The 26,913-nt window shown below is 44.0% G+C and overlaps 1 protein-coding gene across 1 annotated transcript in view; it reads left to right on the forward strand.

Annotated features, from left to right (window-relative positions):
• Nucleotides 1-26,913, forward strand: part of srcin1b (SRC kinase signaling inhibitor 1b) — a gene marked incomplete at both ends in the record, with an annotated part of 109,945 nt that overhangs the window by 66,058 nt on the left and 16,974 nt on the right. The window contains 7 exons of the mRNA XM_079261340.1: nt 1,920-2,121; nt 12,426-12,555; nt 15,498-15,669; nt 22,037-22,959; nt 23,223-23,312; nt 24,654-24,694; nt 24,924-24,947. Of these exons, the coding sequence (XP_079117466.1) occupies nt 1,920-2,121; nt 12,426-12,555; nt 15,498-15,669; nt 22,037-22,959; nt 23,223-23,312; nt 24,654-24,694; nt 24,924-24,947 (1,582 nt within the window). The remainder of the gene's footprint in view (nt 1-1,919; nt 2,122-12,425; nt 12,556-15,497; nt 15,670-22,036; nt 22,960-23,222; nt 23,313-24,653; nt 24,695-24,923; nt 24,948-26,913) is intronic.

Genomic DNA, 26,913 nt, shown 5'->3' on the forward strand with positions numbered 1-26,913 from the left:
TCAGCCGCCTGTATATGAGATCTGGTTCTTTCGGTCACGACCCACAGCTCATGACCATAGGTGAGGGTAGGAACGTAGATCGACTGGTAAATCGAGAGCTTCGCCTTCTGGCTCAGCTCCTTCTTCACCACGACAGACCGGCGCAGAGTCCGCATTACTGCAGACGCCGCACTGATCCGTCTGTCGATCTCACGCTCCATCTTTCCCTCACTCGTGAACAAGACCCCGAGATATTAAAACTCCCCCACTTGAGGCAGGACCTGACTCCCGACCCGGAGAGGGCAATCCACCCTATTCCGGCTGAGGACCATGGTCTCAGATTTGGAGGTGCTGATTCTCATCCCAGCCGCTTCACACTCAGCCGCGAATCGCTCAAGCGAGAGCTGGAGATCACGACCAGACGAAGCCAACAGGACCACGTCATCCGCAAAAAGCAGGGACCCAATCCTGAGGCCACCAAGTCGGATCCCCTCAACACCTCGGCTGCGCCTAGAAATTCTGTCCATATAAGTTATGAACAGAATCGGTGATAAAGGGCAGCCTTGGCGGAGTCAGTTTCTTATCATCGCAGGCAAAGCCACTTAAATGTCTCACAAGTGTCTTGTGGGAGAGCGAGACGGAGGATGTTGCCTGAGATCCTGTGGGAGGTTTTAATTTACTGTCTGTGTGGAAAATAAACACTAAACCTCGAGCCAAGCTCAGCTCCTCTCTCTGAACATCGGCAGCAGATCCGAACAGAAAAATGTGAGTTAGGAGAAGTTAGGAGGGAGTTATTCCTCCTCTGCTCTCCTCTTTCCTTCATCTCTCCGGTGGCTGCTCACTTTGCTCATCTTCTTTCGTTCTTTCGTCACAGCTGACTAAACAGAAACTTTATGATTCCCAGTTGCTGCCTCTTTGTCTCCTCAGTAGTTTGATTTGCTGGAAGCAGAAGGTGTGTGTCTGGCTGACGAGTCCGCTCTGAGACCGTAAATCTCCAAACATCAGAGAGGCAGCGCATGCAAACAGTCTGGCTCTTCTCAGTGTTTAAACATGTAGGTGTGTGTGTGTGTGTGTGTGTGTGTGTGTGTGTGTGTGTGTGTGGTTTCCATTGAAAAGATCTTTACTGAAGTGGAATGAGAACCCCACACACACGCACACACGCCCGAAAGATGTTTCAGTGCAGCAGACTGCAGTTTATTGCCTTCACTTTTATGCCTTTTGACCTGATTGTTTGTGCTTTCCTTATGTTTGCACACACACACACACACACACACACACACACACAGCTGCATGCAGTAACCTCAAGAACCCAAACAGGACCCACAAACTGTGTGTAAAGACGAAGCAAAGACCACAGATGCGTAAGACAGTCGGCGCTGGCTTCACACGGCACTGGGGGAGCTCATTACTGTATTCTTTGGGCTGGAAAATGTCTGTCAGTAAGGATTCATTAGAAGCCGACCTGCTGCAGCAGCGCCGGCTACACGATGCTTCTGATTGGACAGGTGAACTATCGTGGGAATCGCCGAGTTCGGCTCTGTCCGGTTGGCTGAGGCGGGAACCGAACACCGCCGAGTCCGGGCGCTTTATCGGCGACTGACTTTTCATCTACAGATTATATCGTCTCTGCAGAATCGTTTCATATCTGCATCTTTTACCCTCCGTCTCTTTCATCGTTTCATTCAAATGTTCCAGTTCTTCTGGGTTTTTCGTCCCTTGTGGTGGCGGTGGATGACTCTGGGGGAGGAGCCTAACCTTGAGTCGACTCGGTTCATTTAACCTGACTGACAGAGCTGCTCTAATTTCCTCCTGCAGATTCAGCTCCTTCAAAAGGAGCCGGAAAGGCTGCTCTGTCTGAGGTGAAATGCAGAACAAGCATCAGTCAGCTGATTTTCTGTTTGTTTAATGTTTTATTCTGTGTCTCGTCACTGTTTCCTCAGACTCGAACGCCACGCGTGACCCGACTCAGCCCGACTCAGCCGGCACTCTCTGACCAGGCCAGCAGAGTTTCCTTCGCCTCCGCTGAACACCTGGAGACCATGTCCGAGCCCGACATCCCCATCGGCTTCAACCGGATGAACCGGCTGCGGCAGAGTCTCCCGCTGGCTCGCTCGTCCAGCCAAGCCAAGCTTCGGGCGCCAGGTCAGACCTCTCAGCACATGAATCACCAGTTCAACTCGTTGTGGCTCCACCAGGTAGCCTGATGATACCAGTAACAGTACCAGTAGGCAGGACAGGTACTCTGTCTCCCCTCCAGGAACCTGCACACGTTATAAACCACCGGAAAGCCAGGAAAGCATCAGGGTACAATTAAAACTGTAGGTCAGTAGCTCCAGTAAGTGATGATGCTGCGACAGTCCTGTTAGATCAACATGGACTTAAACTTCCTGCGATTTAATAAAATAAATCAGAGATTGTTTGGTCGAGATTCTTTAGGTTCCCTCGGGCTGCTTGCACCTTACAAAAGATCCCATGTCTGGAACCTCGGGGTGAATATCGACGGCGCCTTAAAGATCCAGATCACGGTGGTCAAGTATGGATTTTTCCAGCTAAGACTCATTAGTAAGGTCAAGCCCTGTCTCAGCGAAAGAGAGTCATACCTGCCTTTGTCTCCTCCTGCCGGAACTCGCTGTACGTGGGAATCGAACAGTCAGACTTCAGCGCCTGCAGCTTGTTCAGAACGCGGCAGCCTGACTTCGCGCTGGTTTAAAGAAACATGAACACACAACTCCGGTGGTCTCTTCACTCCACTGGCTTCCAGTCAAGTATCGGATTGATTCTAAGATTATTTTATCAGTTTTTAAGAGTCTGAATGTCTGTCGGAGCTGATTGAGGTTCATCGACCCTCCAGAGCCCTTCGGTCAGTCGGTCGGATGGAGGTTCAGCGTTGTTATTTAAAACAGGAGGAGACACAGACTTTGCAGCTGTGGCTCCTGAACTGTGGAAGTGTTGCCTTTAACTGTGCAGACTGCCGATAGTTTGTCAAAGTTTAAATCTGGGCTGAAAATACATTTGTTTGCTTCGGACTTTGGCTGTTTATTTAAAGCACTTTAGATGATGTCGCAGTTTAAATGTGCTATACAAAGAAAATCAACATTGACATCAACAAGGGTCCAAAAAAGAAGTCCAGTATAAAAACCGGTCCACAACAAGTTTTCCATCCATGAAAAGGTAACTATTAAAGGAGTCATCACCCGGAAATTGCACTTTTTCGAGTTAAAACGTGCGTATTAGTGTTGGGCGGAACATCCCCGGAAGCCTTTCTTAGAAGACGGCCGGGTTTTTACGTCTGAACGCTTTTGTTCGCAGCAAAACTGTCCGCAACGCTGAAGTCTCGCAAACGCATTTTTTTTATTTGGAGCTATTTACATTAACCAACCCCTTTTTCTACTGGCCTCGCCCCCCCTTCCCACTCCGGACTTCCAGCAGTCAATCAGCGAGCACCTCATTAACATTATTTTAATCCATATCTAGGTCGACAGAAATCAATTTTTTTTTTTGTTTAATAAGTTTTTGAACAGTTATTTAAAAAACGTTAGAGGACAGTGGGCACATGAAAAGACCAGGTTATGACACATTTAAAGCATTTTGAGGCATTGAATCAACTTTAGACATCTTTAGAAACCTTAAGTGGTCACAAAATCTTACACTTGCGGGATGCATTTTTTTCTTCTGCTACCAGACGACCATCACTGTGAGCTGAACCCCCTTCCTCAGACCCAGTTTTAGGTTCAGTCCAAGATTGTCAAGTGAATCTAGAGACCGGATCAATGTAGAGGCGAATAATTTGGTTACATAACAATGACTACTGCTGTACCTGACTCTTCCTTTTTCACCAGGCTCATCTCAAGTTCATTAGCCTGCGGTAGCGTTAGCGCACCAGTTACGTACGTTACATAGCGTTGTGTTTGCTTCACTGGAATGTCTGGAACTTGTATGTAAAGCAACTAATCAGCAGGTATCTTTCCTCTTTCCCGATTCTACACACAATAAGCTTGTTGGATGCTTTTTACTTGCTGTGAACTTAACTAATGAAGTTCCCCGTCGTCACACTCCGAACGCTGCATTCAGAGCAGAGTAACTTCTGGAGGCGGCAGTGCAGGTTCACTTGAGAAATTCTGACATTGTTCATGTTAAGCGATTTAATTCTCAGCATTTTGAAGGCGTGGCGCTAACAACATAGCCCTGATGGCAGTAATTCTTCCTCTGCTGTACCGTCCCACTGAGGTTTGCCTCTTCTGCAACTCACATGGAGCTGGAGCAAAGCAACACAATACGCACATTTAACTGTTTTTGTTCCGTGCAAAAGTCTCCGTTATGTTTCAGATACCATTTTTATGGAAAGTGATGATCTTTACCATTAACAATCATGCCGTTTGATTATGAAATGAGGTAATGATGGTGATGAAATATTAGGCTGTCTGCTGAGGAGGTGTGAACTTGTTGATTTGCTCCACTTTGCTAAGTCTTTAACCAGAAATCTGCAGCTGTGTCGTGTGTACCGCTGCCAGAGAGGGACAAAGCTTAACAGGGACTGATACTGAGCATGCATGTTAGCGGCTTGACTATTAGCAACAGCATTTGAGCCAACCCCCCCTGAGTCACGCTGATTCATCATGTATCGTTTAGACTTCTCCATCTGCAGGTGCGTCATACTGAGATGAGTGGAAGTTGGTACAAGTTAAGGTCAGAGCTGCACTGTGTGTCATTTGAGCATCGTCATGGTGATGTACATGTGTGTAGTAAGACTTCAGTCACTCGTCCTGCAATGCAACTCGGCACAGTTTTGTTTATTTCCAATGGCAGTGTACAATCCTTGAAACATGTCGTCGGCACAACAAAAGCCGCAAATAAAGGATCAGTGCAGGTTCATTACAACATGAATGCTGCACAGTTTTTCTGGTGGAAATTCCTGTTTTTTATTTTTTACATGTTACAATATAGGACAAAAAGGACCATGGTCCTCAGCCGGAACAGGGTGGATTGCCCTCTCCGGGTCGGGAGTGAGGTCCTGCCTCAAGTGGAGGAGTTTAAATATCTCGGGGTCTTGTTCACGAGTGAGGGAAGGATGGAGCGCGAGATCGACAGACGGATCGGTGCGGCGTCTGCAGTAATGCGGACTCTGCGCCGGTCTGTCGTGGTGAAGAAGGAGCTGAGCCAGAAGGCGAAGCTCTCGATTTACCAGTCAATCTACGTTCCTACCCTCACCTATGGTCATGAGCTGTGGGTCGTGACCGAAAGAACGAGATCTCGTATCCAGGCGGCTGAAATGAGTTTCCTCCGCATAGAGATAGGGTGAGGAGCTCGGTCATCCGGGAGGAGATCAGAGTAGAGCCGCTGCTCCTCCGCATCGAGAGGAACCAGTTGAGGTGGCTCGGGCATCTGGTCAGGATGCCTCCTGGACCTCCCTGGTGAGGTGTTCCAGGCACGTCCCTCTGGGAGGAGACCCCAGGGAAGACCCAGGACACTTTGGAGGGATTACATCTCTCGGCTGGTCTGGGAACGCCTCGGGATCCCCCCCGCAGAGTTGGCAAATGTGGCTGGGGAGAGGGAAGTCTGGGCTTCCCTGCTGAGGCTGCTGCCCCCGCGACCCGACCCCGGATAAGCGGCAGAAGATGGATGGAATATAAGAAAAACGACATCATCAGTTATTTCCTGTAATGTTCGCCCTTGTTAGGATCCTGGCGAAGACTTGTCTGTCTCACCGTCTCAAGTCAACCTTAAAGTCCAGTCAATGACTTTGGCATCAAACCACTGCTTCCTTCCACAGGGAATCACTAATCGGAGTTGATGTAAGACATCAGGTGTTAATCTATTAAACCTGGTGTAGCTGTGTCCAAGTCAAAGCTCGGCCCGCTGCTGATAGGAGCGCAGAATGTAAACAGAGCTGTTTAATGCTTCCTAATGATCTCGTCAAGCTGCCTGTCATCTCAGATTAATGGCTTTGTCAGCAAGCGAAATCATCTCCATCTGAACTGCAACGTTCCAGCGTACGAGGAGGAGGAGATGCATCTGCAGGGGAGGGAGGCAGAATAAACGGGACAAATGCCAACCAGCGCATGTCAGCAGCATTCTCCAAGCCAGCGTTGAAACAATCATGGGAACAATGGGGCTTTAATTTGAGATGCTGCAAACCAAATGTGAGCTTGTTTTTTGGGTTTTAAGCTTCATGATGGGGCTTTAAGCTGCTTTAATCCCATAAAGATCAACGTGACACATTTGATGCAGACAGTTTGAGTCATTTTGCATCACTTTATGGTAAAAAAAAAAAAAATGCTAGAAATCCTGTTGGACACAATGTGATACTTGTCTTTTCCTCATAGATAGCAGCAGGATAAACTATAACTTTAACAAATTACATGGTGGCAAATGTCAAATTTCCCTCTAAAATGTTTTTTTTTTTTTGTTATATTTAGTTAAAGGGCCAAATAAAAACCTCATTTTCAAGAAGTTTGACTTTTAAAGAGTTTCTCTACCTGTAATTATGCTTTAGATACGGAGAATTCCTCTTTTCTTGTGGTGGAAAATGAGTTGAAGAGATTATTCTCGGTCTTTGTCCATGAAGCACTCGAACGCCAGCCACAGCTGAAGTGAAGTGCTATTCATCTCAGATAGATCGAATAAAAGCATAAAAACGGAAACATAAAATAAAGTTCAGGAAGAAGTAAAGGTTGTAAAACTATTAGCATTTTTGGTGGCCATGCAGTTTTTTTTTTTTTTTTATCAATTTAAGTATTAATAGTGAAATATGGGAATGAAAACAGATGAATAAAGCTACACGTTTCAGCTGCTCATTCACATTTCTGTCATACTGTTGGTTTGTAAACTGACATTTACTGGAATTTGACTTTAATCATTTTCCTGAAATCAGATGCTGATATCAAGATTCTGCATAAAACTATAATAAATTACAGCTTTAGTCACTATCTGTATTAATAAACCTTAAAAAATCTCCTCACAACAGCCAGAAAAGCGTTAAAAGTCATGTTTTAAAAGGTTATTTTAGTTGTCTTAATCTGAATACAGACTGTCGGAGAGGACGGTGAAAGTTTTGCTGAACTATAGAAACAAAGTGTCATCCAGCAGCTGAAAGATGTTCCCCTTCTTGCTTTTTCTTGTTTTGAAGACTGATGATTATTTATTAGCCATCCCGAGCCGTCCCTCAGCAGTTCCCGCGCAGCCGGGAGCCGAGGCGGGCTGGACGACGGTCAGGCGGAAGCGGAGCCCCAAACCAAAACCCACTGGCCACCACCAACCTGTTCACGTTTCTAACAGATTTTCCCCGCTCGGCGACACACCCGCTGAGGCAGAAACCCTGATTATAGGTAGTTCCATAGTCAGAAACGTGGCTCTAGAGACACCGGGGACCATAGTCAAATGCATTCCTGGGGCCAGAGCGGGCATCGTCGAATCGTATTTGAAACTGCTGGCTAAGGCTAAACGTAAATACCGTAAGATTGTAATTCACGTCGGCGGTAACGACACCCGGTTACACCAATCGGAGGTCACTAAAATTAATGTTGCTTCGGTGTGTAACTTTGCCAAGAGCATGTCGGACTCCGTAGTTTTCTCTGGTCCCTTGCCAAATTTAATCAGCGATGACATGTTTAGCCGCATGTCATCCTTCAACCGCTGGTTGTCTAGGTGGTGTCCCGATAACAACGTGGGTTTTATAGATAATTGGAGCGCTTTTTGGGGAAAGCCTGGTCTTATTAGGAGAGATGGCATCCATCCCACGTTGGATGGAGCCGCTCTCTTATCTAGCAATATGGACTCTTTCATTAGTCAGCTAAATTGACAACTCAGGGTTGGGACCAGGAGGCAGAATTGTAGTCCTACACACTTTTCTGCAGCTTCCCACCTGCCGCCGCCCACCCAAAACCCCATTCCGACCTTATACAACTTCCCAGCAGTAAGAATTAAACAACACAAAAACACTTCTGGGGTTAATCGTGAAAACCTCATAAAAATAAAAACAATGGATCTAATAAAATCTGAAAATAAGACAAAGTGTGGCCTACTGAATATCAGATCCCTCCCAAATAAGTCTTTATTAGTCAATGACTTGATAGGTGATCACCACATTGATTTATTCTGTCTTACGGAAACCTGGTTACAGCAAGAGGATTATGTTAGTATTAATGAAGCTACGCCAGCTAACTATTTAAACTTTCACATTCCTAGAACTACAGGCAGAGGAGGAGGTGTTGCAGCTATTTTTAAGTCAGAATTTTTAATTAATCCTAAGCACAAAACTAACTATAAATCCTTTGAATTCCTGACATTAAATTTATCTCATCCAAAATGGAATTCAGAGAAACCGCTCCTTTTAGCATTAGTGTATCGCCCACCTGGACCTTACTCCGAGTTTCTGACCGAATTCTCTGATCTCTTGTCTGAGTTAGTGCTGACTACTGATAAGGTCATTGTACTAGGTGATTTTAATATTCATGTTGACGTTGAAAATGATAGTTTAAACATTTCCTTTAGCTCTATTCTAAACTCAATTGGGTTTTCACAAAATGTCAATGGAGCCACTCACTCTCATGGTCACACTCTTGATCTTGTTCTAACATATGGTATTGAGACTGATGAGCTCAAAGTATTTCCTCAAAACCCTGTCTTGTCCAATCACTTCTTATTAACCTTTGAATTCACTTTATTTGATTACTCACTGACCAAAAATAAATTCTACTATAGTAGATGTTTATCAGACAATAATATTACAAAATTTAAACAATCAATTGAATCAATTTTTTCACATCTACCATGTGTTAGCATGACTGAGAGTCCCCCTTTAAGCCTTACTCCTGCTCAGATTGATCAACATGCTGATACTATAACAGCTTCAATGCGTACAACCTTGGATAATGTTGCTCCCCTAAAGAAGAAGAAATTAGGTAAGATTATGAAGGCTCCCTGGTTTAATTCCCAGCTTCGAGCTCTAAAACAGGCATCAAGGCGTTTGGAAAACAGATGGCTTTCATCAGGACTAGAGGAGTCTCACTTAACCTGGAAAGAAAGTTTAATCGTATACAAAAAAGCCTTACGTACGGCAAGAACAGCTTATTATTCATCATTGATAGAGGAAAACAAAAACAACCCTCGGTTTCTTTTCAGCACTGTAGCTAGGCTTACTAGGAGCCGGAGCGCTGTGGAGCCATGTATTCCTTTCTCACTTAGCTGTGATGATTTCATGTATTTTTTCAGGAATAAAATTGACACTATTAGAGATCAAATTCACAATACTCTTCCTTCTACCTATAAGGTTGAGCCTGTTGTGGTCTCCGAAGCATCCTTAGAACCAGGATCTGACTTGTGTCTAAATAGTTTCTGTCCTGTCCAACCCTCTGAATTAACTAAAATAATAGCTTCATCTAAACCATCCACCTGTATCTTAGACCCTCTCCCAACGAGCCTCTTTAAGGACATTTTCCCTTTAATTAATACATCACTACTAAATCTTATCAATATGTCTTTAGTGACAGGATATGTACCACAATCATTTAAAACTGCTGTAATCAAGCCTTTACTTAAAAAGCAATCTCTGGATCCAGAGGTGATAGCAAATTATAGACCTATATCTAACCTCCCGTTTATGTCCAAAATTCTGGAGAAAATAGTTTCCGCTCAGCTACATGCCCACCTGAGCAGAAATAATTTATGCGAGGAGTTTCAGTCAGGATTTAGAGCTCATCATAGTACTGAGACAGCATTGGTGAAAGTTACTAATGACCTTCTTATGGCCTCAGACAAAGGACTTGTGTCCGTACTTATCTTGCTTGATCTTAGTGCTGCATTTGATACAGTCGATCATAACATTCTGTTACAAAGACTAGAACAGGTGATTGGAATTACAGGTACAGCGTTAAGCTGGTTTAAATCATATTTATCTGATAGACTTCAGTTCGTTCATGTAAATGACAAGTCCTCCTCCCAAACTACAGTAAGTCATGGAGTTCCTCAAGGTTCTGTACTTGGACCAGTACTCTTCACGCTATATATGCTCCCTTTAGGCAAAATTATTAGACAGCATGGAATAAACTTTCATTGTTATGCAGATGATACTCAACTATACTTATCCTTTAAACCAGATGAAACAAATCAGCCCAATAGGCTACAAAATTGTCTCATAGACATAAAGACTTGGATGTCTAGAAATTTTCTCCTCTTAAACTCAGATAAGACTGAAGTAATTCTCGTTGGATCTGAAAAACTCAGAGCTAAATTTTCCGGTTTTGTAATGAACCTGGATGGCATTACTTTAGCTTCCAGTGCTACAGTGAGAAACCTTGGAGTAATATTTGACCCTGACCTGTCCTTTGGCCCACATATTAAGCAGGTTACTAAAACAGCCTTCTTTCATTTACGTAATATAGCCAAAATTAGGGACATTCTGTCTCGGAGTGATGCAGAAAAACTGGTTCACGCTTTTGTTACTTCGAGACTAGATTACTGTAACTCTCTATTACTGGGCTGTCCTAAATATGCCCTGAAAAGCCTTCAGCTGATCCAGAATTCTGCAGCCAGAGTCCTGACCAGAACCAGCATGAGAGATCATATTTCTCCAGTTTTAGCCTCTCTTCATTGGCTGCCTGTTGAATCTAGAATAGAATTTAAAATCCTTCTCCTTACATATAAAGCCCTCCACAACCAGGCACCACTATATATCAAAGACCTCATTGTTCCTTATATACCAAGTAGAGTACTTCGTTCGCAGACTGCAGGCTTACTTGTGGTTCCTAGAGTCTCAAAGAGCCGAGCAGGAGGCAGAGCCTTTGGTTATCAGGCCCCTCTCTTATGGAATAAGCTCCCAGTTAGTGTTAGGGAAGCAGACACCCTCCCCACCTTTAAGACTAGGCTGAAGACTTATCTTTTTGATAAGTCCTATAGCTAGGGATGGTTAGCATCCCTTAGTTATGCTGCTATAGGTTTAGACTGCTGAGGGACATTTCCTGATACACTGAGCTTCTTTCTTTTTCTCTTTATCTCTTTCTTTTACCCCCCCCATAACAGTGTTGCATCATTAACATGTATGTCTCCTGTCTCAGCAGGTCTCCCTGGCCGGGAGTAGCAGTTCCTGTTGTCTGTTGTCTTTCTGTCCTCTTCCCCCCACACAGCAGAGGCAGATGGCTGCCTGTCCTGAGCCGGGTTCTGCCGGAGGTTTCCTTCCTGTTAAAAGGGAGTTTTTTCCTTCCCACTGTCGCCGTGTGCTTGCTCAGGATGGGAGATTGAGTTGGACTCAACTCAATCTGTTGGTTTCCTTATATAGGCTGTTATGAATTGGCCTTTATTATGTTTTCCCCTCTGTCTGTAAAGCGTCTTGAGATGGCATTGCCGTGATTTGACGCTATATAAATAAAGTTGAATTGAATTGAATTGAATTTATTTAAATATGTCTGTTTTAGTTTGCTTTTTTTTTGTTTATTTTCCAAATATGCAAAGAGAAAATACGAAAAATCGTATTAAAAATAACCAAAGGTGAAAGCAGGTGTGTAAAAATGCATTTGCTGTTTTCTTTAACATCATTTTTAATGAACTGATGCTGCTATTTACCGTCAGAAGTTGTTTAACTGGATCAGTTTAATGAGCTGAAAGGCGTCGGAGTCTCACTGTGAAGACTGAGCAGCTCCTCAAAAGGTCAGGGACAAAGTCAAGGCTGCGTCATAAAACGTCAAAACTTAGTAACAAATCAGAGACTAGGTGGATTTATCATTACGTAATGAGGTAACATGCGAGTTATTAATAAACTCATGAGGTCCAGATTCCAATAGGAGATATTAACGGTTGGGTTCGGTCATTGGAATAAATCAGGGACCGTAAAACTGGTCTCCGAGTTCCTAATTTTACCGCAGTGTGCAGAACATCCATCACATCATCGTCCGTTTGCAAGCAAACCGAGACGCCCGCCTCTGAAGCGGACCAGAGTTCGCTTCTGTAGTCCACATCAGAGTCTGGTTGGTGTTCATAAAGCGCCAAACGGATTGTAAGATCCCTGGAAGCCGACCAATCAGCAGCAGAGTGAACAATAAAAAGCTCATCCTGCATCTGGTTGCTTCAGCTGATCTCGACACCAGCTGTCTAAACTCCCACAAAGCTTTATTTAAACTTCTTTACAACCCAGCTCCTGTCTGATGTCTTTGGTTTGGTTCTGTAATCCTGCTGCTCTACCTGCCTCAGAATTTCACCTGAAAGGACACAAAGGTCCCAGAACAGTGGGATTATTTTACATTTCTAGTGTAATCGCAGATCTTCTCCACTCATTTAACATTTTATGTGAAACTAAAAGGGATCACGCAGAAGGAAAATACCATTTTGCTGCTTTTGCACCCATGAAAACATGAAATTCTGAGGTATTCTGCCCTCATCACTGCCTCTGACCTTCTTCACCCCTCTTTCTACCATCATGGATCTCTTTCATTGCTCCTCCCCATCCATAAATGCAGGGATCTTGTTCCTCCAGCTTGGGGAGGAGACTCGGCGGGTGCACCTGACCCATGAGCTGACCAGCCTGGACACCCTGAGGGCCCTCATTGTGCACATGTTCCCCCAAAGGCTGACCATGGCCATGCTCAGGTATGATGACCGAAGACTGACATCCATGCAGCTGAGGGAATATGTTGAGAAGTTATTAGAGCTTATTTACATTTATAAGCTTTTAAAACACATAAATCAAATAACATAAGTAGCAAACAGCTCCCTCAGACCGAGACACATTAATATCCGTAAACGTGTAGAACGAACACATGAAGAACTCAGCACTGTGGAAAAGTCTCCTTTCTGTCCATTTTCCAAAGTCTTTATCTATTTGAAACAGAACAGACTTTATTATTTTCTCTTATCTATTGTTTTTACTGTTTTTAATGTTTAAATTTTTATTGTTTTATCTTTTATCATTTTACTGCTATTATTCAGATTTCACTCTGCACTTTCTAAATATTTTACTACTTTGTTCAGCACCTTCTTGCAACTGGCGTTGTGCATAAAGTGGAGATGAGTTATTCCTCTTCACAATCTGGACCCCCTGATCAGCTTATAAGTGCTTTTCAGGAGCAGTTCCCCAGACTTCTTGATAGACTTTACTAAGGTCCTCTTTGGATGCTGGCTTCTCTTTGACATGTTTTCTATGACGATGATCCGGCTCTGCAATGATGTAAAGGTCTGGGCTCCTTGGGGATTCGTCCCTCCATCTGATCTGTTCCCGCTGTTCCTCAGCCGTTTCTTCCTGCTTGTCTTCCCAAAGAATACTCCTTCCATGAAAACCTTGCTACTGTGGGCTTTTGTGCAGGTTTTAGACCTGCTTTAAGGATCATATCAGTAACTTTCAGTTTCTTGAAGGCAATACCTGCAGAAGTCGCTAAGCAGGTCTTGGACAGCTGTCTTTGGTCTTGACGTCAGTGGCTTAAGGTGCCATACCCATTTTCCTCCGTTTATTTGGGGACAGCAGTCAAAGCAGGGAAAGCCAGATGTCCCTCTCCTTGACGACTTCCTCCAGCTTAACCAGGAAGATCCTCAGGCCAGCTGAAAGATGTGGTCCTTCTAGATTCTTCTGGGTCCCCCACAAGGTCTCCTCCAGGTGGGACATACCAAGAACACCCCACCAGGGACACATGCAGGGTGCATCCCATCTTGCTTCAACATTGACTCGTTGGACTCATTTCAAAAGGGGATACCATTTAGGGTCTGTAAGCAAGGTTTTTAAATATCCTGCTTCATCTTCAGGGCTACAGGCATAATCTCCATGGCCACAGCCTTTGTCTCAAAGGCCACGGCCTTCAACTCCATGGTCACAGCCTTCATCTCAATGGGGACAGCCTTTGTCTCCATGGCCTTAGTCCTTCATCTCCATGGCCAAAGCCGTCATCTTCTTCGCCACAGCCTTGGTCTCCATGGCCACAACCTTCATCTCCATGGTCACAACCTTCATCTTCATCGACACAGTCTTTGTCTCCATGGCCACAACCTTCATCTCCATGGTCACAGCCTTTGTCTCCATGGCCTTAGTCTTTCGTCTCCATGGCCACAGCCATCATCTTCATCGCCACGGCTTTCATCTCCATGATCACAGCCTTCATCTTCATTGACACAGTCTTTGTCTCAATGGCCACGGCCTTCATCTCCATGACCACAGCCTTTGTCTCCATGACCACAGCCTTTGTCTCCATGACCATGGCCTTCATCTTCATCACCACAGCCTTGGTTTCCATAGCCACGGGCTTCATCTTCATTTCCACAACCTTTGTCTCAATGGCCACAGCCTTCATCTCCATGGTCACAGCCTTCATCTCCATGGTCACAGCCTTCATCTCCATGGTCACAGCCTTCATCTCCATGGTCACAGCTCTCATCTTCATGGCCACAGCCTTCATTTCATGGGCCATGTCCTTTGACACCATAGCTACAGTATTCATCTGGGTCTGAATCATAGCATTGGTCATCTGAGCTCCAGCTTCTTAGGGCAGCTCCTAGATTATTTACTCATGACTCATTTCCTTTGTTGGTTTCCAGTTCTTCTCCACAGCCTGCGTCCCCCAGCTCTGGTCCAGACTGGTTCCAGGGCCCATTCCATTTCCAGGGACCATTCCAGGCATTGTGTCTGCTCTTGTTCTTTTGCAGATTATGCCTTACCCACAACCCATACTCTGAGTTACCAGAGACCTTTTCTGTTTTGTAGAGCTGCGTTTCCCAGATCTGGTCTTTGGAGGCAGCTGTCTGTTGAAATGCTCATCAGAGTCTTTGCAAACCTGCTAATGAGCCATTCAGTACAGTTTGTTGTGTTAAAGTATGGGGATATCTAAATCCAGCAGGGCATGGGTCTCCCTGAGGATGGGGTAGAGGATTTCCTGTTATGTATTAAGTACAGTTTACTTCCTGTTCACCTGGTTTCTGATTAACACTTGATCTTCAGTTCACTAATTACGTCTCTGTATAGATCCAGCTTAGTTTCTTTAGCTCCTGGCTAGATCTTCCTCGTCTTTTCATGTCCCCGCAGTTGTCTTTTTTCCTTCTCCAGTCAGTTTGGTGTCATGGTTTATCAATCTTCTGTTGATCCTGCTTTGACAGCACCACAATAAATCCGTGTTTCTGATTCATCTTTCCTTTCCTCTGCAACACATCACCCACCAACAGTGAAAGTCACCTCAAGTGTTCTTATTTTCTAAACTGTTGGGTCAAAAAATCATTAGGTATTTTCATTCAGATGGTAATTACAGAATATCTGTAAAATTAGCTCTGAAACTGCCAGATGCAATCTGCTCCACACACTGTTCCAATCAGTAGGACTCTCAGCTCTTTACACTGATTATTACATTTCTGATGAGCTCAATATCAAATCACATCCACTTGATCGCATCGTTACAGCGTCTCAGACTGTAAAAGACCTCGTTCTCCTCCCACTCAATAAGCAAATGTACATCACAGCCTGTTAGCAGGTAATTGTTGCTGAAATTGCCTTTGCATGGACTATTTATCAGTGTTTTTGCTTTATTGTTTTTCTGTTAATGACTATTGATATTCAGGTCTCCTAGCACGGCTCTGCTGATCAAAGATGAGACCCGTAACGTCTTCTATGAGCTGGAGGACCCGCGAGACGTTCAGGACCGCTGTGTAATTAAGATTTACTGCAAAGAGCCCGTCTATGGTACCTATCCTGGACACCACAACCCCCACCTGGCAAACGGAGACTTGCGAGTAAGTGTGTGTGTGTGTGTGTGTGTGTGTGTGTGTGTGTGCATGCATCCTTTCATTCTCATTTATTAAACATTCATCCCTCCTCTATCAGCTGATGAAAACCCACCAGATCAGCCCACAAATAAGACTTTCTGTCAATCCACTCAAACGCTTCATGCACATCAGGTTTTCACCGTTTACAAACTCTGGTTTGTTTCATCATGTGTTCAAATTGCTCTCTAGGAAAGAGGTCACATGACTCAGTTGTTATTCTGAGTCATGTGACCTCATTCCAACAGTGCTGCTCCTGGACCAGCGCCAGTCTCTCACATCTCCTCTGCTGACTCGGCTGGATGCCAGCAGACTGTGAAACAAGAAACACTGGAGTGAGATGACAGACTGGTACTCCAGTTTGCTGGAGCTCCCGCTCAGAGTTGCACAATGTCAAGGTGTTGGTTGAGGAGCTACTTCTCACTTAAAATGCTGCTTTAAGGGAATTCTGAGTACTTACTAGGGTGGCTAAACTTGTAACTTTCCACAGGCCATACGGCACAGTCACAAAATGAAACATTCTACGTCTGTCACACTCACAAAAAAACACTCATACAAGCCAAAAACTGCCCCAAAAAATGACTATCAACTATAGTTTTTAATAAAATGAAGCAGGAACTTTGATACAACTCATGTCGATAACTTATCGTTCTGAAAATGTTAGAATTAGCTGTTAGCTTATGGGCCATTACATCAGTACTGCTTCCTGTTGAACAGCGTATTAAGACCATGAAACTAAACCAGGCAAGTTGCCTATCGTTCTGCTTCTTCTTTGATGTTTACATGAATTCTAGGAGATGCATTTATTGTAGCAAAACAGAGAAACTTGTGCAAAATGTTTAGGGAGTTACGTTAGATTTAGCCTGTACTCTATTAGCTTCATTTAGCTTCTACTAAACAGCAAAGTAAAAACACAGACGTATCCTTCAATTTTCTGCAGCTCATCATGTGATTACTGCCATTGTTCTGAATAAACGCTGCTGAACAATGTGAAAAGGTTTATCACAGGTTTCTATGTTTGCACAACAGGCAGAGAGCTAACTTAGCAGCCTGATAAAACTGATGCTAACAGAGTTTTACATCCACACTGTTCTTCCATCAGAGTCCAACCAGCTGAAACTTTCCCACGTTCTCTTTCTCTTCCTCAGACACCGTTCACCTTTTTACTTTGTTCAGCCGTCACAAACTTTGGTTGGTAGAGGAAAAAGTAGCACAAAGCAGAGTCCTCTGTGCTTATAGAGGGGCATTAAAGCAAAGAGCTGCAGGTCAAATGACTCTGTCAGAGACGGATCCGCTCCTGCCGAGTTACAATGTCTGGTTTCCGCATAGGGCAGCCCCCTCTGACCACCGACACGCGTCAGGCTCTCTATACTGACCAAGCGGCAACCTCCAGTGGTTAAAAGTGAAGCCTATGTGGAAGTGCATAAAGCTGCATTTCCCCCTTCATCCACTTGGGGCTGCAAAACAGAGCAAATCCCCATAGACTCCCATGTTAAAAAGACCAACTTCACAGCAGAAATAAACACGTTTACAGCAGAAATAAACATGTTTACCGCCTGGTACAAAAATCCATTTTAGGTTTAATAGGCCAGGTTTACCTTCATGACAACCGTGGGGGGAGTGAATGTTTTTTCTAACTCCTCCTTTTTGAAGTAATTTAATCTCAAAATTCAGCATAATTAGGGGCGTGTCTTTTTGATTGACAGGTACCTGATCTTCTGCTTTAAGTTAGAAGAACGTAGAACAACCGCGGTTTTTTTTTTTAGTTGGTTAACAACGTGACTTAGCTTTATCCCACTTACCTCCATTTGCTGGTTAGTTCCCGTTATCTCCAGGTTAGCTCGGTTAGCTCTTATCTACAGGCAGCTACAGGCAGATGTCAATCATCCACCATGACGCTCACAGCCCCCCCTCTCAGCTCCACCTTTTTGCCCATATTTGTATTTTCCAGGCAAGACGACACGTATGACCCTGCAAAGATGACGACGGTAGGAACCGCCTACCAAGCTTTAATTCAGCTCTTTAGAAACCTAGGGGTGACGTCATGGAGGCTCCGCCCATCTTTTTATATACAGTCTATGATACTGACCCCAGAAATCATCCATATTACTCACATTACTTGTATCCCTTTCAATTAAAGAGATGTAAACCTGATTTAAAGATCTTTACGTTGACATTTAGCCTCTTTGTGGACTTTTATTGTATTTTATATCATTTTGTTTACAAAATCCTGGGATCAACAGACAAAGGGTTTGACTTTGCTCCAAAGGAACATTTGTAGTTGGCGGTTTCTGAGGATATCAGGTTATCCATAATCAGAATGTCTTTAAACAAGAGAGCATTTCTTGATTTCATTTGAGTTAATTAAGTTTTGTTTATTCTGCTTTATATCAAAAAGCTTTTTTCCCCTTTTTTAAACCACAGTACATCCACAAAGACCAGCAGTTTAATCCATTATCTGCTGCCAGATGCGTGACGCTCACCATGAGTTCTCTGAAAGCTACAACAGATCCAGGACTGGCCTAGTCTCTGCTGTCCTTAACTTTATCTGGGTGTATATAAGTGAGCCAGGTTACTTTTGCTTATTATAATTGTTATTACTGTTATATATCAAATCAAATCAAACTTTATTTCTTGAGCAATCTCTTTACAAGATAAAATCAAGTCATAAGGATTAAAAAAAACAGCTGATAACAAAACATTTAAAAACAATAAATGTCTTGTTATCAACATTCCCCGAATAACATCTTTTCCTTATTACTGCCTCTTTAACTGAACGCAAGCATAATTAATAAAACAGATAAAATGTTAGTTCAGTGATAAAATTCTGACTTGATGCTGATGTGAGGAAAATATAACTAGGGATCCATCCACACCAGGAGTCATGCTTTTAGGAGCTGCTGCCACTGCGGCCGCACAACTCCCAGGCAGCCAAGGGCCCACCCTGCAGCCGTAAAGCTGCAGTGCTGGACCCTCGCCACCCAAACAGTAGCAGTTGCCATGACAACAGCTCCCAGACCATACAGGCAGGGCCCCCAGCGTGCATGATCCCCATAAGGAAAACTCTAGAGTTAAAAACAGAAGTTAATAAGAAGAAATAAGAGCAACAATAATAAAAAATACATATAACAGAACTTCACAATTCAGTGCTAAAAGGAAGTCAAATAAAATAAAAATAATTAAAAAAAATAAAGTTAAATAAGTAAATAAAATTAAGTAAAATAAATAAAATAAAGTAAAATAAATAAAACAAAGAAATAAAAAATAAAAATAAAATAAAGTAAAATTCATTATGTAACCAGGGTCTCCTGGACAGGACGCCTGCAACAGCTCAGACACAAAAGCAGCTACGCATTCAGTTGTCTGACAAATGCAAAGAACAACTGAGCGCCAGGATGAATTTCAAGTCATCAGAAAAAGGAAAATGAGCCTTTTAAACATAAAATTGAGATCAGCTTCAGTTGGTTTTGCAGCAGATAACATGTCAACAGAGCAGCATATTAAAATCTCCCCCTTCAGTCGGGCTCTGAAGGCGGTTTTCCAGAACACATTCTGTGTTTAGAGACAAAAATGTTTATGAAATGTAGGTTTATAGAATATCTGCATGAATAAGAACAGACTAATGATGGAGTCTACGAGTGGACGAAGACGTGGAACCAACACGAACAGACAAACTGATTAGATTTAACAAAAATACTAATTTTATTGAACTAAAAACGTCCACTTTCATCATTTTCAAGCATTAATATGTGATTTTCTTTAAAGTGATTGTGGTTCATCATATCTTCTGACGGATGACGAAGCCAGCATCGCATATCAGAGTAACGGCAGCTGCTTTTTTACTGATGACCTACAGAAAGATTCCAGTTTCTGGAAGAATGGATGTGCCTTTATGCTGGATTAACTTCTAAATATTTGATGGATTTAATTTCAGCTGCAGTAAAACAAACCTGAGCAGCCAGTTTCCCTGTTAATAACCTTGGATTTATTTAATCACACTGATCGTAAAACTGAGGAATCATCCAGAAGCGTGATGGAAAGAGCAGTAAACCAGATAAATCACGTTGCACGCAGACATATGTTGCGTTTGCTGTAACTGGATCTGCATGTTGAACAGCTGAGATGAAGTGAGCGCCGTCCACAGCGAGGCTTTTTCTCTTTTCCACACATTTAGTGTGTGTTGCAGTCAAACAGCTTCAGGCTTTTTGTTTACATGCCTGGCTGTGTGATTGCATCTCTGCCCTCCACTGTGCATGATTTTCAGCTGCCCGCTAATGTTTTGGAGGTCAGCTGTTCCCACAGGATCCGTCTCAGTCCTCAGCTCTGCTCGGAAATCTTCCCAGCGTTTTACAGCCTCATCGAAGCAGGAGCATACCTTGAGTTTTATGTGTGTAAGGTACATCGGCTGCTTTGGTTATTGTCAAGGTGAGTGTGCACGTGCACATGCAGGGGCTTTTTGAACTGTTGCCAGCACAGCCAAGATTATCCCCTGATTACCACAAAAGCATGACCAGGACTGCTGGGACCAATCCTAGAGCGAGTCTGGAGGGCAGGAGATGGCGGAGGGTGAGATTGATTGGCAGATTGTCCTCAGCAGGAGAACAGCCAGTTGTGAACGGCGACATCGGACCAACTTTCAGGAGTGCACCTGTTATAGACGTCTCATGACTTCAGGGGGTCTTGGAGGTTTAATGGAATGTCTGCGTGTCCTCAGAGCGGCTTGAAGATGGTGCTGATGCAAGGCTGTTGCTAAGATACACAATGGAAGATGATGGCGACTGCGTCTGCGGAGAGGATGTCCACAGGGTGTTGTTACGGGAGTCTTTTGGGGTTATTATGTGGCGATATTGGCTTTTCAATTTGCATCGTCTCCAGCAGAAAGCCTCATGCGTCAGCGGCAATTACAGCGTTGTGTTTCTTTTAATCTATGACTCTTGTCTGGCCGCCTCCAACCGATTCTGCTGCTGATTCCTGCTTTGTGTTGCCTTCCTGTCTGACGTTTGGGGCTGATGCCAGAAGATAATTCCTCCTAGCTCAGACCGTCAATAAGCCATCAAGTGCAACTGAAAGGCAGTTTAGAGTCTTTCCTGTCAGTCATGAAGGAAGGTTTATGAACCCCTGAAAGCTGCAGTAACGCCACCTTTTCTGTCTGCACGGCGTTGATTATCCGGACGGTTCAGCAGACCTCGGAGCCTAAATAAAACTTCCTACGCTGAAAGTAAATGACTACAGAAGTTTTGCAGATTTTGTCATTGAAGTGGCTAATATTGACGCTAATCCTGCCTCCTTGCATCTGACTTGTACTGGGAGTTCTCTGCAGCCAGTAAAAGACATTCTGATGTTGATTCCTCTCACTTTCTTTTCTTCCTTTTCTCCTCCTTGCATTGCTTTGCTGAATCAGCATTAGCAGCACAGCCGGTGTGTTGATATCCATTTGCTAGCGTGTGATGTAGCATGTAAAGGAAAACTTTCCTCTGTCTCAGAGGAAAATGTTGAATTTCTTAGTTTCTCAGCGTTTGGATGCCGGTTGGCAGCGGCGGCTCTAGAAATGCACATATAGATGTCACTATGCCGTTAAAGATGTGAGAAAGAGCTTGAAGTTTGGAGCTTTAGGAGGAAGAGAAACAGCAGTTTGTGGTCATTTAATCTGAAATGTAGGAATTTAGATCCAAGTTTGAGAGTTTTTCTTTAAGACGATGTAAATCTGCTTCGGAGGTCTGGATTAACCAGAATTAAATCAATGTTTAGTGATGTCATGAAACATTGCGTCATCATCCACTGAGTCGATATAACATCGTATCATATGCTCTTCCTGACTTGTTAAAGTAATCTCAACTTGTCATTTTCACCTAAAACAATATTTTATTCAGAGTTTTGCTCTCGGAAATGACAGAACCGAAGGACATGAAGTAAGATGTTGAAGCTGTGACATCATGAGAGGACTGATGTCACAGTTTCATCACTTTACTTGTTAGAAGGAAGAACTCTTAAAGCTGCAGTGTGTGAGACTTACTGCCATCCAGCGGCGCGATAACTGAATGTAAAAAACAGAGTAGAGTGTCCGGCGCCTCGCCGTTGAAGCACATTATTACCTCTACGGAGGGTCAGAAATGTGAAAATGTCCACATCTTGCACAAGCTGGATGCGATGAGGAGCAGAGCGATGCGTAAATCTGTGTCGTTATCAACGGCAGGTTGAATGATCCACGGTCGTCTTTGCCTGCAGAAAAAGACTTGTTTAAATTTCACCCGCTCTCCTCTCGTCGTCACATCGAATCACAGCGATTCTCCGTTCAGAGACTGACAGACGTCTCTGTGTCTGTGCTTCCGTCTGACAGAGGGAGATGGTTTATGCTCCGCAGGACTCTTCGCCTAGCCGTCGCCTCGGCAACCCTCCCATGTCTTCCCAGCATTCGTCCTCATCTGCCTCGCCGCCTCAAGGCTCGCCGTCCCGCGCCCGTCTGCTCTACAGCGCCGGCAGACCCTCATCCTACGCGGGGCCGCCCCACCACACCCACTCCCTGCCACACCCCCACTCCCAGTCCCTCCACTCCTCTCCCCACCAGCAGCCTCAGCTCCACCAGCCCCATCACGCCCAGCAGGCCTTCTCCACCTCCTCTAGCGCCATCCTGGAGCGGAGGGATGTGAAGCCCGACGATGAAGTGGGGGGGCCCAGAAGCATGGTGCTGCTGCGGGGAGATGACCGGATGGGAGGTGGGATCTACGCCGATCCGTATTCTCTGGGCCCGGATCCGAGCCGGCTGAGTCTCGCCGGAGGTCCTCACTCTCCTCTGCCAGCTAGAGCCGACCCGTACGGCTCCTTATACCGCAGAGGGGGAGGCGGAGGAGGAGGGGGCCCCGGGTCAGTGCGTACACTCACCTCCTATTCTGCAGCTGCTTTACAAGGAGAGCTGATGGAAAGTGGCGCCCTCTACAGGCCTGGGGGGCCGCTTTACAACGATGCCTACGCTGCTTCCATGTTGGCCATGGGGCTGCGGGTGCCGCCACCCTCCTCCCCGCAGAAGATAGCCGACCTGAGGGATTCCTACGGAGGAACCATGCCCACTCGAGGGTCCCCCGGAAGGCAGGGTTTGAGAAGGGACTCTGTCACCTCCTCCGTGTTCGGGGAGAGTCCTAAAGCCAGGGGCCAGGGCCCCGGGCTTGGTCTGACTGCAGAGCAGCTCTGCCTGATGGCTGGAGGGGACGGAGGAGGAGCTGGAGGCTTCGGCTCACCTCTGCTGGGGAACGAGACGGAAACCAGGTAGGCACAAACGCCTTCGTCACAGTAAACATCTAAAATAAAACGACTTTCTCTGATGAACTGCATTCTGATTGGAGCGTGTTTCTCTCAATACGTCAGTCACTTTAAAGTCTAAACGTCTGTCTCTGATCTCATTCACACGGCCTGTGTGCACGTTTTCCACACATAAAACCTGACGAATGTCACTGTAATTTAAGTAAAGCAGGTTTGCTTCATGTTAAACATGAGTCGCAGTGTTTCACGCATCTTTGGTGTGAATCCAGGGAGCGAATGGAGGCCATGGAGAAGCAGATAGCCAGCCTGACCGGACTGCTGCAGAGAGTTCTGAGCCGAGCGCCTGAACCAGAAAGCCCGTAAGATATGAACACACACAAACAAACGCATTCATTCATAAAAACACAGACTTAAAGCTGCGTCTTCTCCAGACCTGCAGCTGGAAACTGCGCTCAGGTGAAGTTAACAAACTTGTCATGAGGTGCAGAGAAGTCGCTGGAACTTTATCGACACCCAGAAGTCGATTTGTTTTGCAGTAAAGTAGTGAGGGACGAAATCTTTTCCAAAAACAAAACAGATACAGAAGGAAAAATGCATGAATATTCATCATCTGAGGGTTTGGTGGAAGTAAAAGCATAAAAACATACAAAACTGTTAAATTTAAAATAAAATAAAAAAAAACAGCAAAAAAAGGAATCTGATTACAACAGGATGACCTAACATGGAACAAAATAAGGGACAAAGTTAAAAACAATAATAAAAATGGTGGATTTTAGTAAAAGTGCATAAAGTTTAATAAAAGGAGCACACCAAACAAAAATTCAACATTTTCTTGTTTTGCTTGGTCTTCATTTTCCATAATCTGACAACTGGGGCCGTACACAAGGGGAAAAAAAGGAAATTTGTTGGTTAACTGTGCCTTAAATCATTGTGAAAGTGGCGTAAATAAATAAACAGGCAGAATAAAGTTAGTTGAACCACAAAGTGTTGAAGTTTAAAACATCAACAGGCTAAACTTTCTGTGGAGGAGGTTTTTCCTTTTACATACACTGCAAAAACTCAGCCTCAAAAAACAAGAAAAAAACATACAAAAATGAGGTAAATGTTGCTTAAAATAAGATCTACCAACAGAACAAAAAAATTTGGCTTGTCAAGACTTCCCAAAACAAGTAAAAATACTCTTAAAACAAGAGGAAATCTCTGGCATAAAAACTAAGAATTATCTTACCTTTAGAAAAATAAGCATATGTGTACTCAGTTTAAGATTTTTAATCTTACTTAGATTTCAGTTTTTGCAGTGTAAAACTGGAAAGTTGCTCATTTTTTCCATGAAAACAGCTGTACAGCTGTAATAAAGAAAAGCTTAAAACCACTCAGACATTAGCTGAATTATCGCTCCTGATGGAAACCATTGAAGATGAGCTGAAACGGGGCAGCAGGGTCTCGGTGCAGTGCATGCTGGGTAGTTTTTACCATCTGGCTTGCTGAAGAAAAGAAACTTGTTCTGGGAATCTTTCAAAGTGTTTTTTATTTAACAGCTTCAATCAGTGAAGGTGGAAAATGATGAAAACTCGTGATCAGTATCTTAAATTTGCTCCTCGCTGCCGGTGACGTTCATTTCAGACTCCTTCCCGAACACAAACTCTGCATGTCTACACACCCATAAGTCGACGGCGTACTGAAACATCTGCCTCTTCCAGGGAGAAGATTGAGTCGGCCAGCGACTGCTCAGGAACAGACGGTAAGCCAAAGAAAAACCTCTTCCTTATCGCTGCCTGTCACGCCCCCCCCCCACCTCTCTGCTGCCACTCTTCTTCCTCTCACAGACCAGCTGCTGGGTCATTTATCTGCATAATTCTTAACGCACCTCGTGTGAACGTAACGGCTGACTTTGCAAGCTGCTGCACACCATACATGCTGGTTTTTGCTCTTTGCTGCTGTGTAACTGCTGCTCATGCTTCTTGTTTTAGCTGGACGAACTAAAAAAAAGAAAGGTAGCTACAGTGTTTTCTGTTCCCCTGTCTGCCCAACCCACCCCCCCCGTGGTCTTTATTTATGTGCTTCCAAACAGTCTCTATCTGTGTGTTTTAAGAACCGCCTCTCTGACTGCTACTGTCCTTCATCGTTCCCCTGTTCTGTCTTCCTCAGTAAGAATCAACGAGTTGCATTGAACTTAAAACAACAAATGTTGGTTTTTTGGGCTTTTTTGCGTGTTCTTTTGAATTTTGGGGAACTATTTGTGGCAAATTAGAATTTTTTCAGATTAAATTTTATGTTTGATTTATTGCATTATTCATTACAAAAAAAGATGTTTTAAAGGTAAATTTTCTCCATAAAATGCCAGTTTAGGCTTCATTTCTCTGTTCTTAAAGCAGCATTAAAACTTGTTCCATCCTCCACCAGAAGCTAGAACTTTGTTCTTCATTTTGAGGCCGAAAGAACACTTAAACAATTCTTTTTCGTCTGGTCTGTTCATCCTCCACGAGAAGCTTCGGCTGCAGTGGGGCGGGTTGTGCACGCCGCTGCATCTGTGGGTTTAAATCCCATATGTTGTAAAAATGTTTGTACTTTCTCACCGGCTCACCATCTGTTTTACCTGCAACAGCAAAAATACAGAAGCTGCAACTTTGCGCTTCATGCTTTACGGTGTTAACCACGCCCACATCAGACCTCCAACCAATCAGACGATACTTCTCGAAGCCCCACAAGAAGAAACTTCTGCCAGCCTGATGTGTCAAAAACTGTCTTCAACCACATCAGGCCCTCGAGAACAACAAAAGGTTCTCGCTGCTCGTGGAGGATGCAGCAGGTTTAAATCCCGTTTATGCTAAACAGATTCACAGACATTTTTTTTTCCAACGTTGGTTTTGTACGTAATTTGCTACATTTTACAGGAGCTTAGCTATCAAATCAAACTTTATTTATGAAGCACTTTTCCAACATAAAATATGTAACTCAAAGTGCCTTACAGTTTAAAATCAGACATAAACAAAACACACAGACAGACATATTATATAAAAAGATACATCCAACCCCCTTTTTTAGCTACATCTAAATGAGAGAACTAAGTGCAGACGGACTGGTCGTGGAAACAAAACAGAGCAAATCCCCATAGACTCCCATGTTAAGAAGACCAACTTCACAGCAGAAATAAACATGTTTACAGCAGGAATAAACATGTTTACAGCCTGGTTCAAAAATCCATTTTAGGTTTAATAGGTCAGGTTTACCTTCATCGCAACTTGGGGGAAGTTCATTTTTTTCTAACTCGCTTGTTTAAAAGTAATTTAATCTCCAAATTCGGCATAATTAGGGGCATGTCCTTTTGATTGACAGGTACCCGATCTCCCGCTTCAAGTAAGAAGAACGTAGAACAACCGCGGTTAACAACGTGACTTAGCTTTAGCCCACTTACCTCCATTTGCTGGTTAGCTCCTGTTATCTCCAGGTTAGCTCGGTTAGCTCTTAGCTACAGGCAGATATCAATCATCAACCCCCACGCTCACAGCCCCCCTCTCAGCTCCACCTTTTTGCCCATATTTGTATTTTCCGGGCGAGACGGCATGCATGCCCCTGCCAAGATGGTGATGGTAGGAACCGCCCACCGAGCTTCAATTCAGCTCTTTAGAAACCTACGGGTGACGTCACGGAGACTCCGCCCATCTTTTTATATACAGTCTATGGTCCAAACCTAGAAGTGAACTCTGAACTCAGTTCATCAACAACACAGCAACTTATCCATGGAAGTATGAAGGCGGTGACTAATGACGACCATAAGGAAGCATAAATGTCTTTACTGAAACTTTGCAATTTTTTTTTTTTTTTTTTTTTTTGCCGAGAACTAATAACGACTAATTCCAGCATCTTCCTTACATCTCGCCTCTTCTCTGAGCTCTCTTCAGTCAGTGAAAGTCACATTCGCAACTTGACTGATTTTCTTCTGATGTTTTAGTTTTGTTT

Source organism: Telmatherina bonti (genome assembly GCF_933228915.1).
Source record: "Telmatherina bonti genome assembly, chromosome: 21".
NCBI classification, from domain to species: Eukaryota; Metazoa; Chordata; class Actinopteri; order Atheriniformes; family Telmatherinidae; genus Telmatherina; species Telmatherina bonti.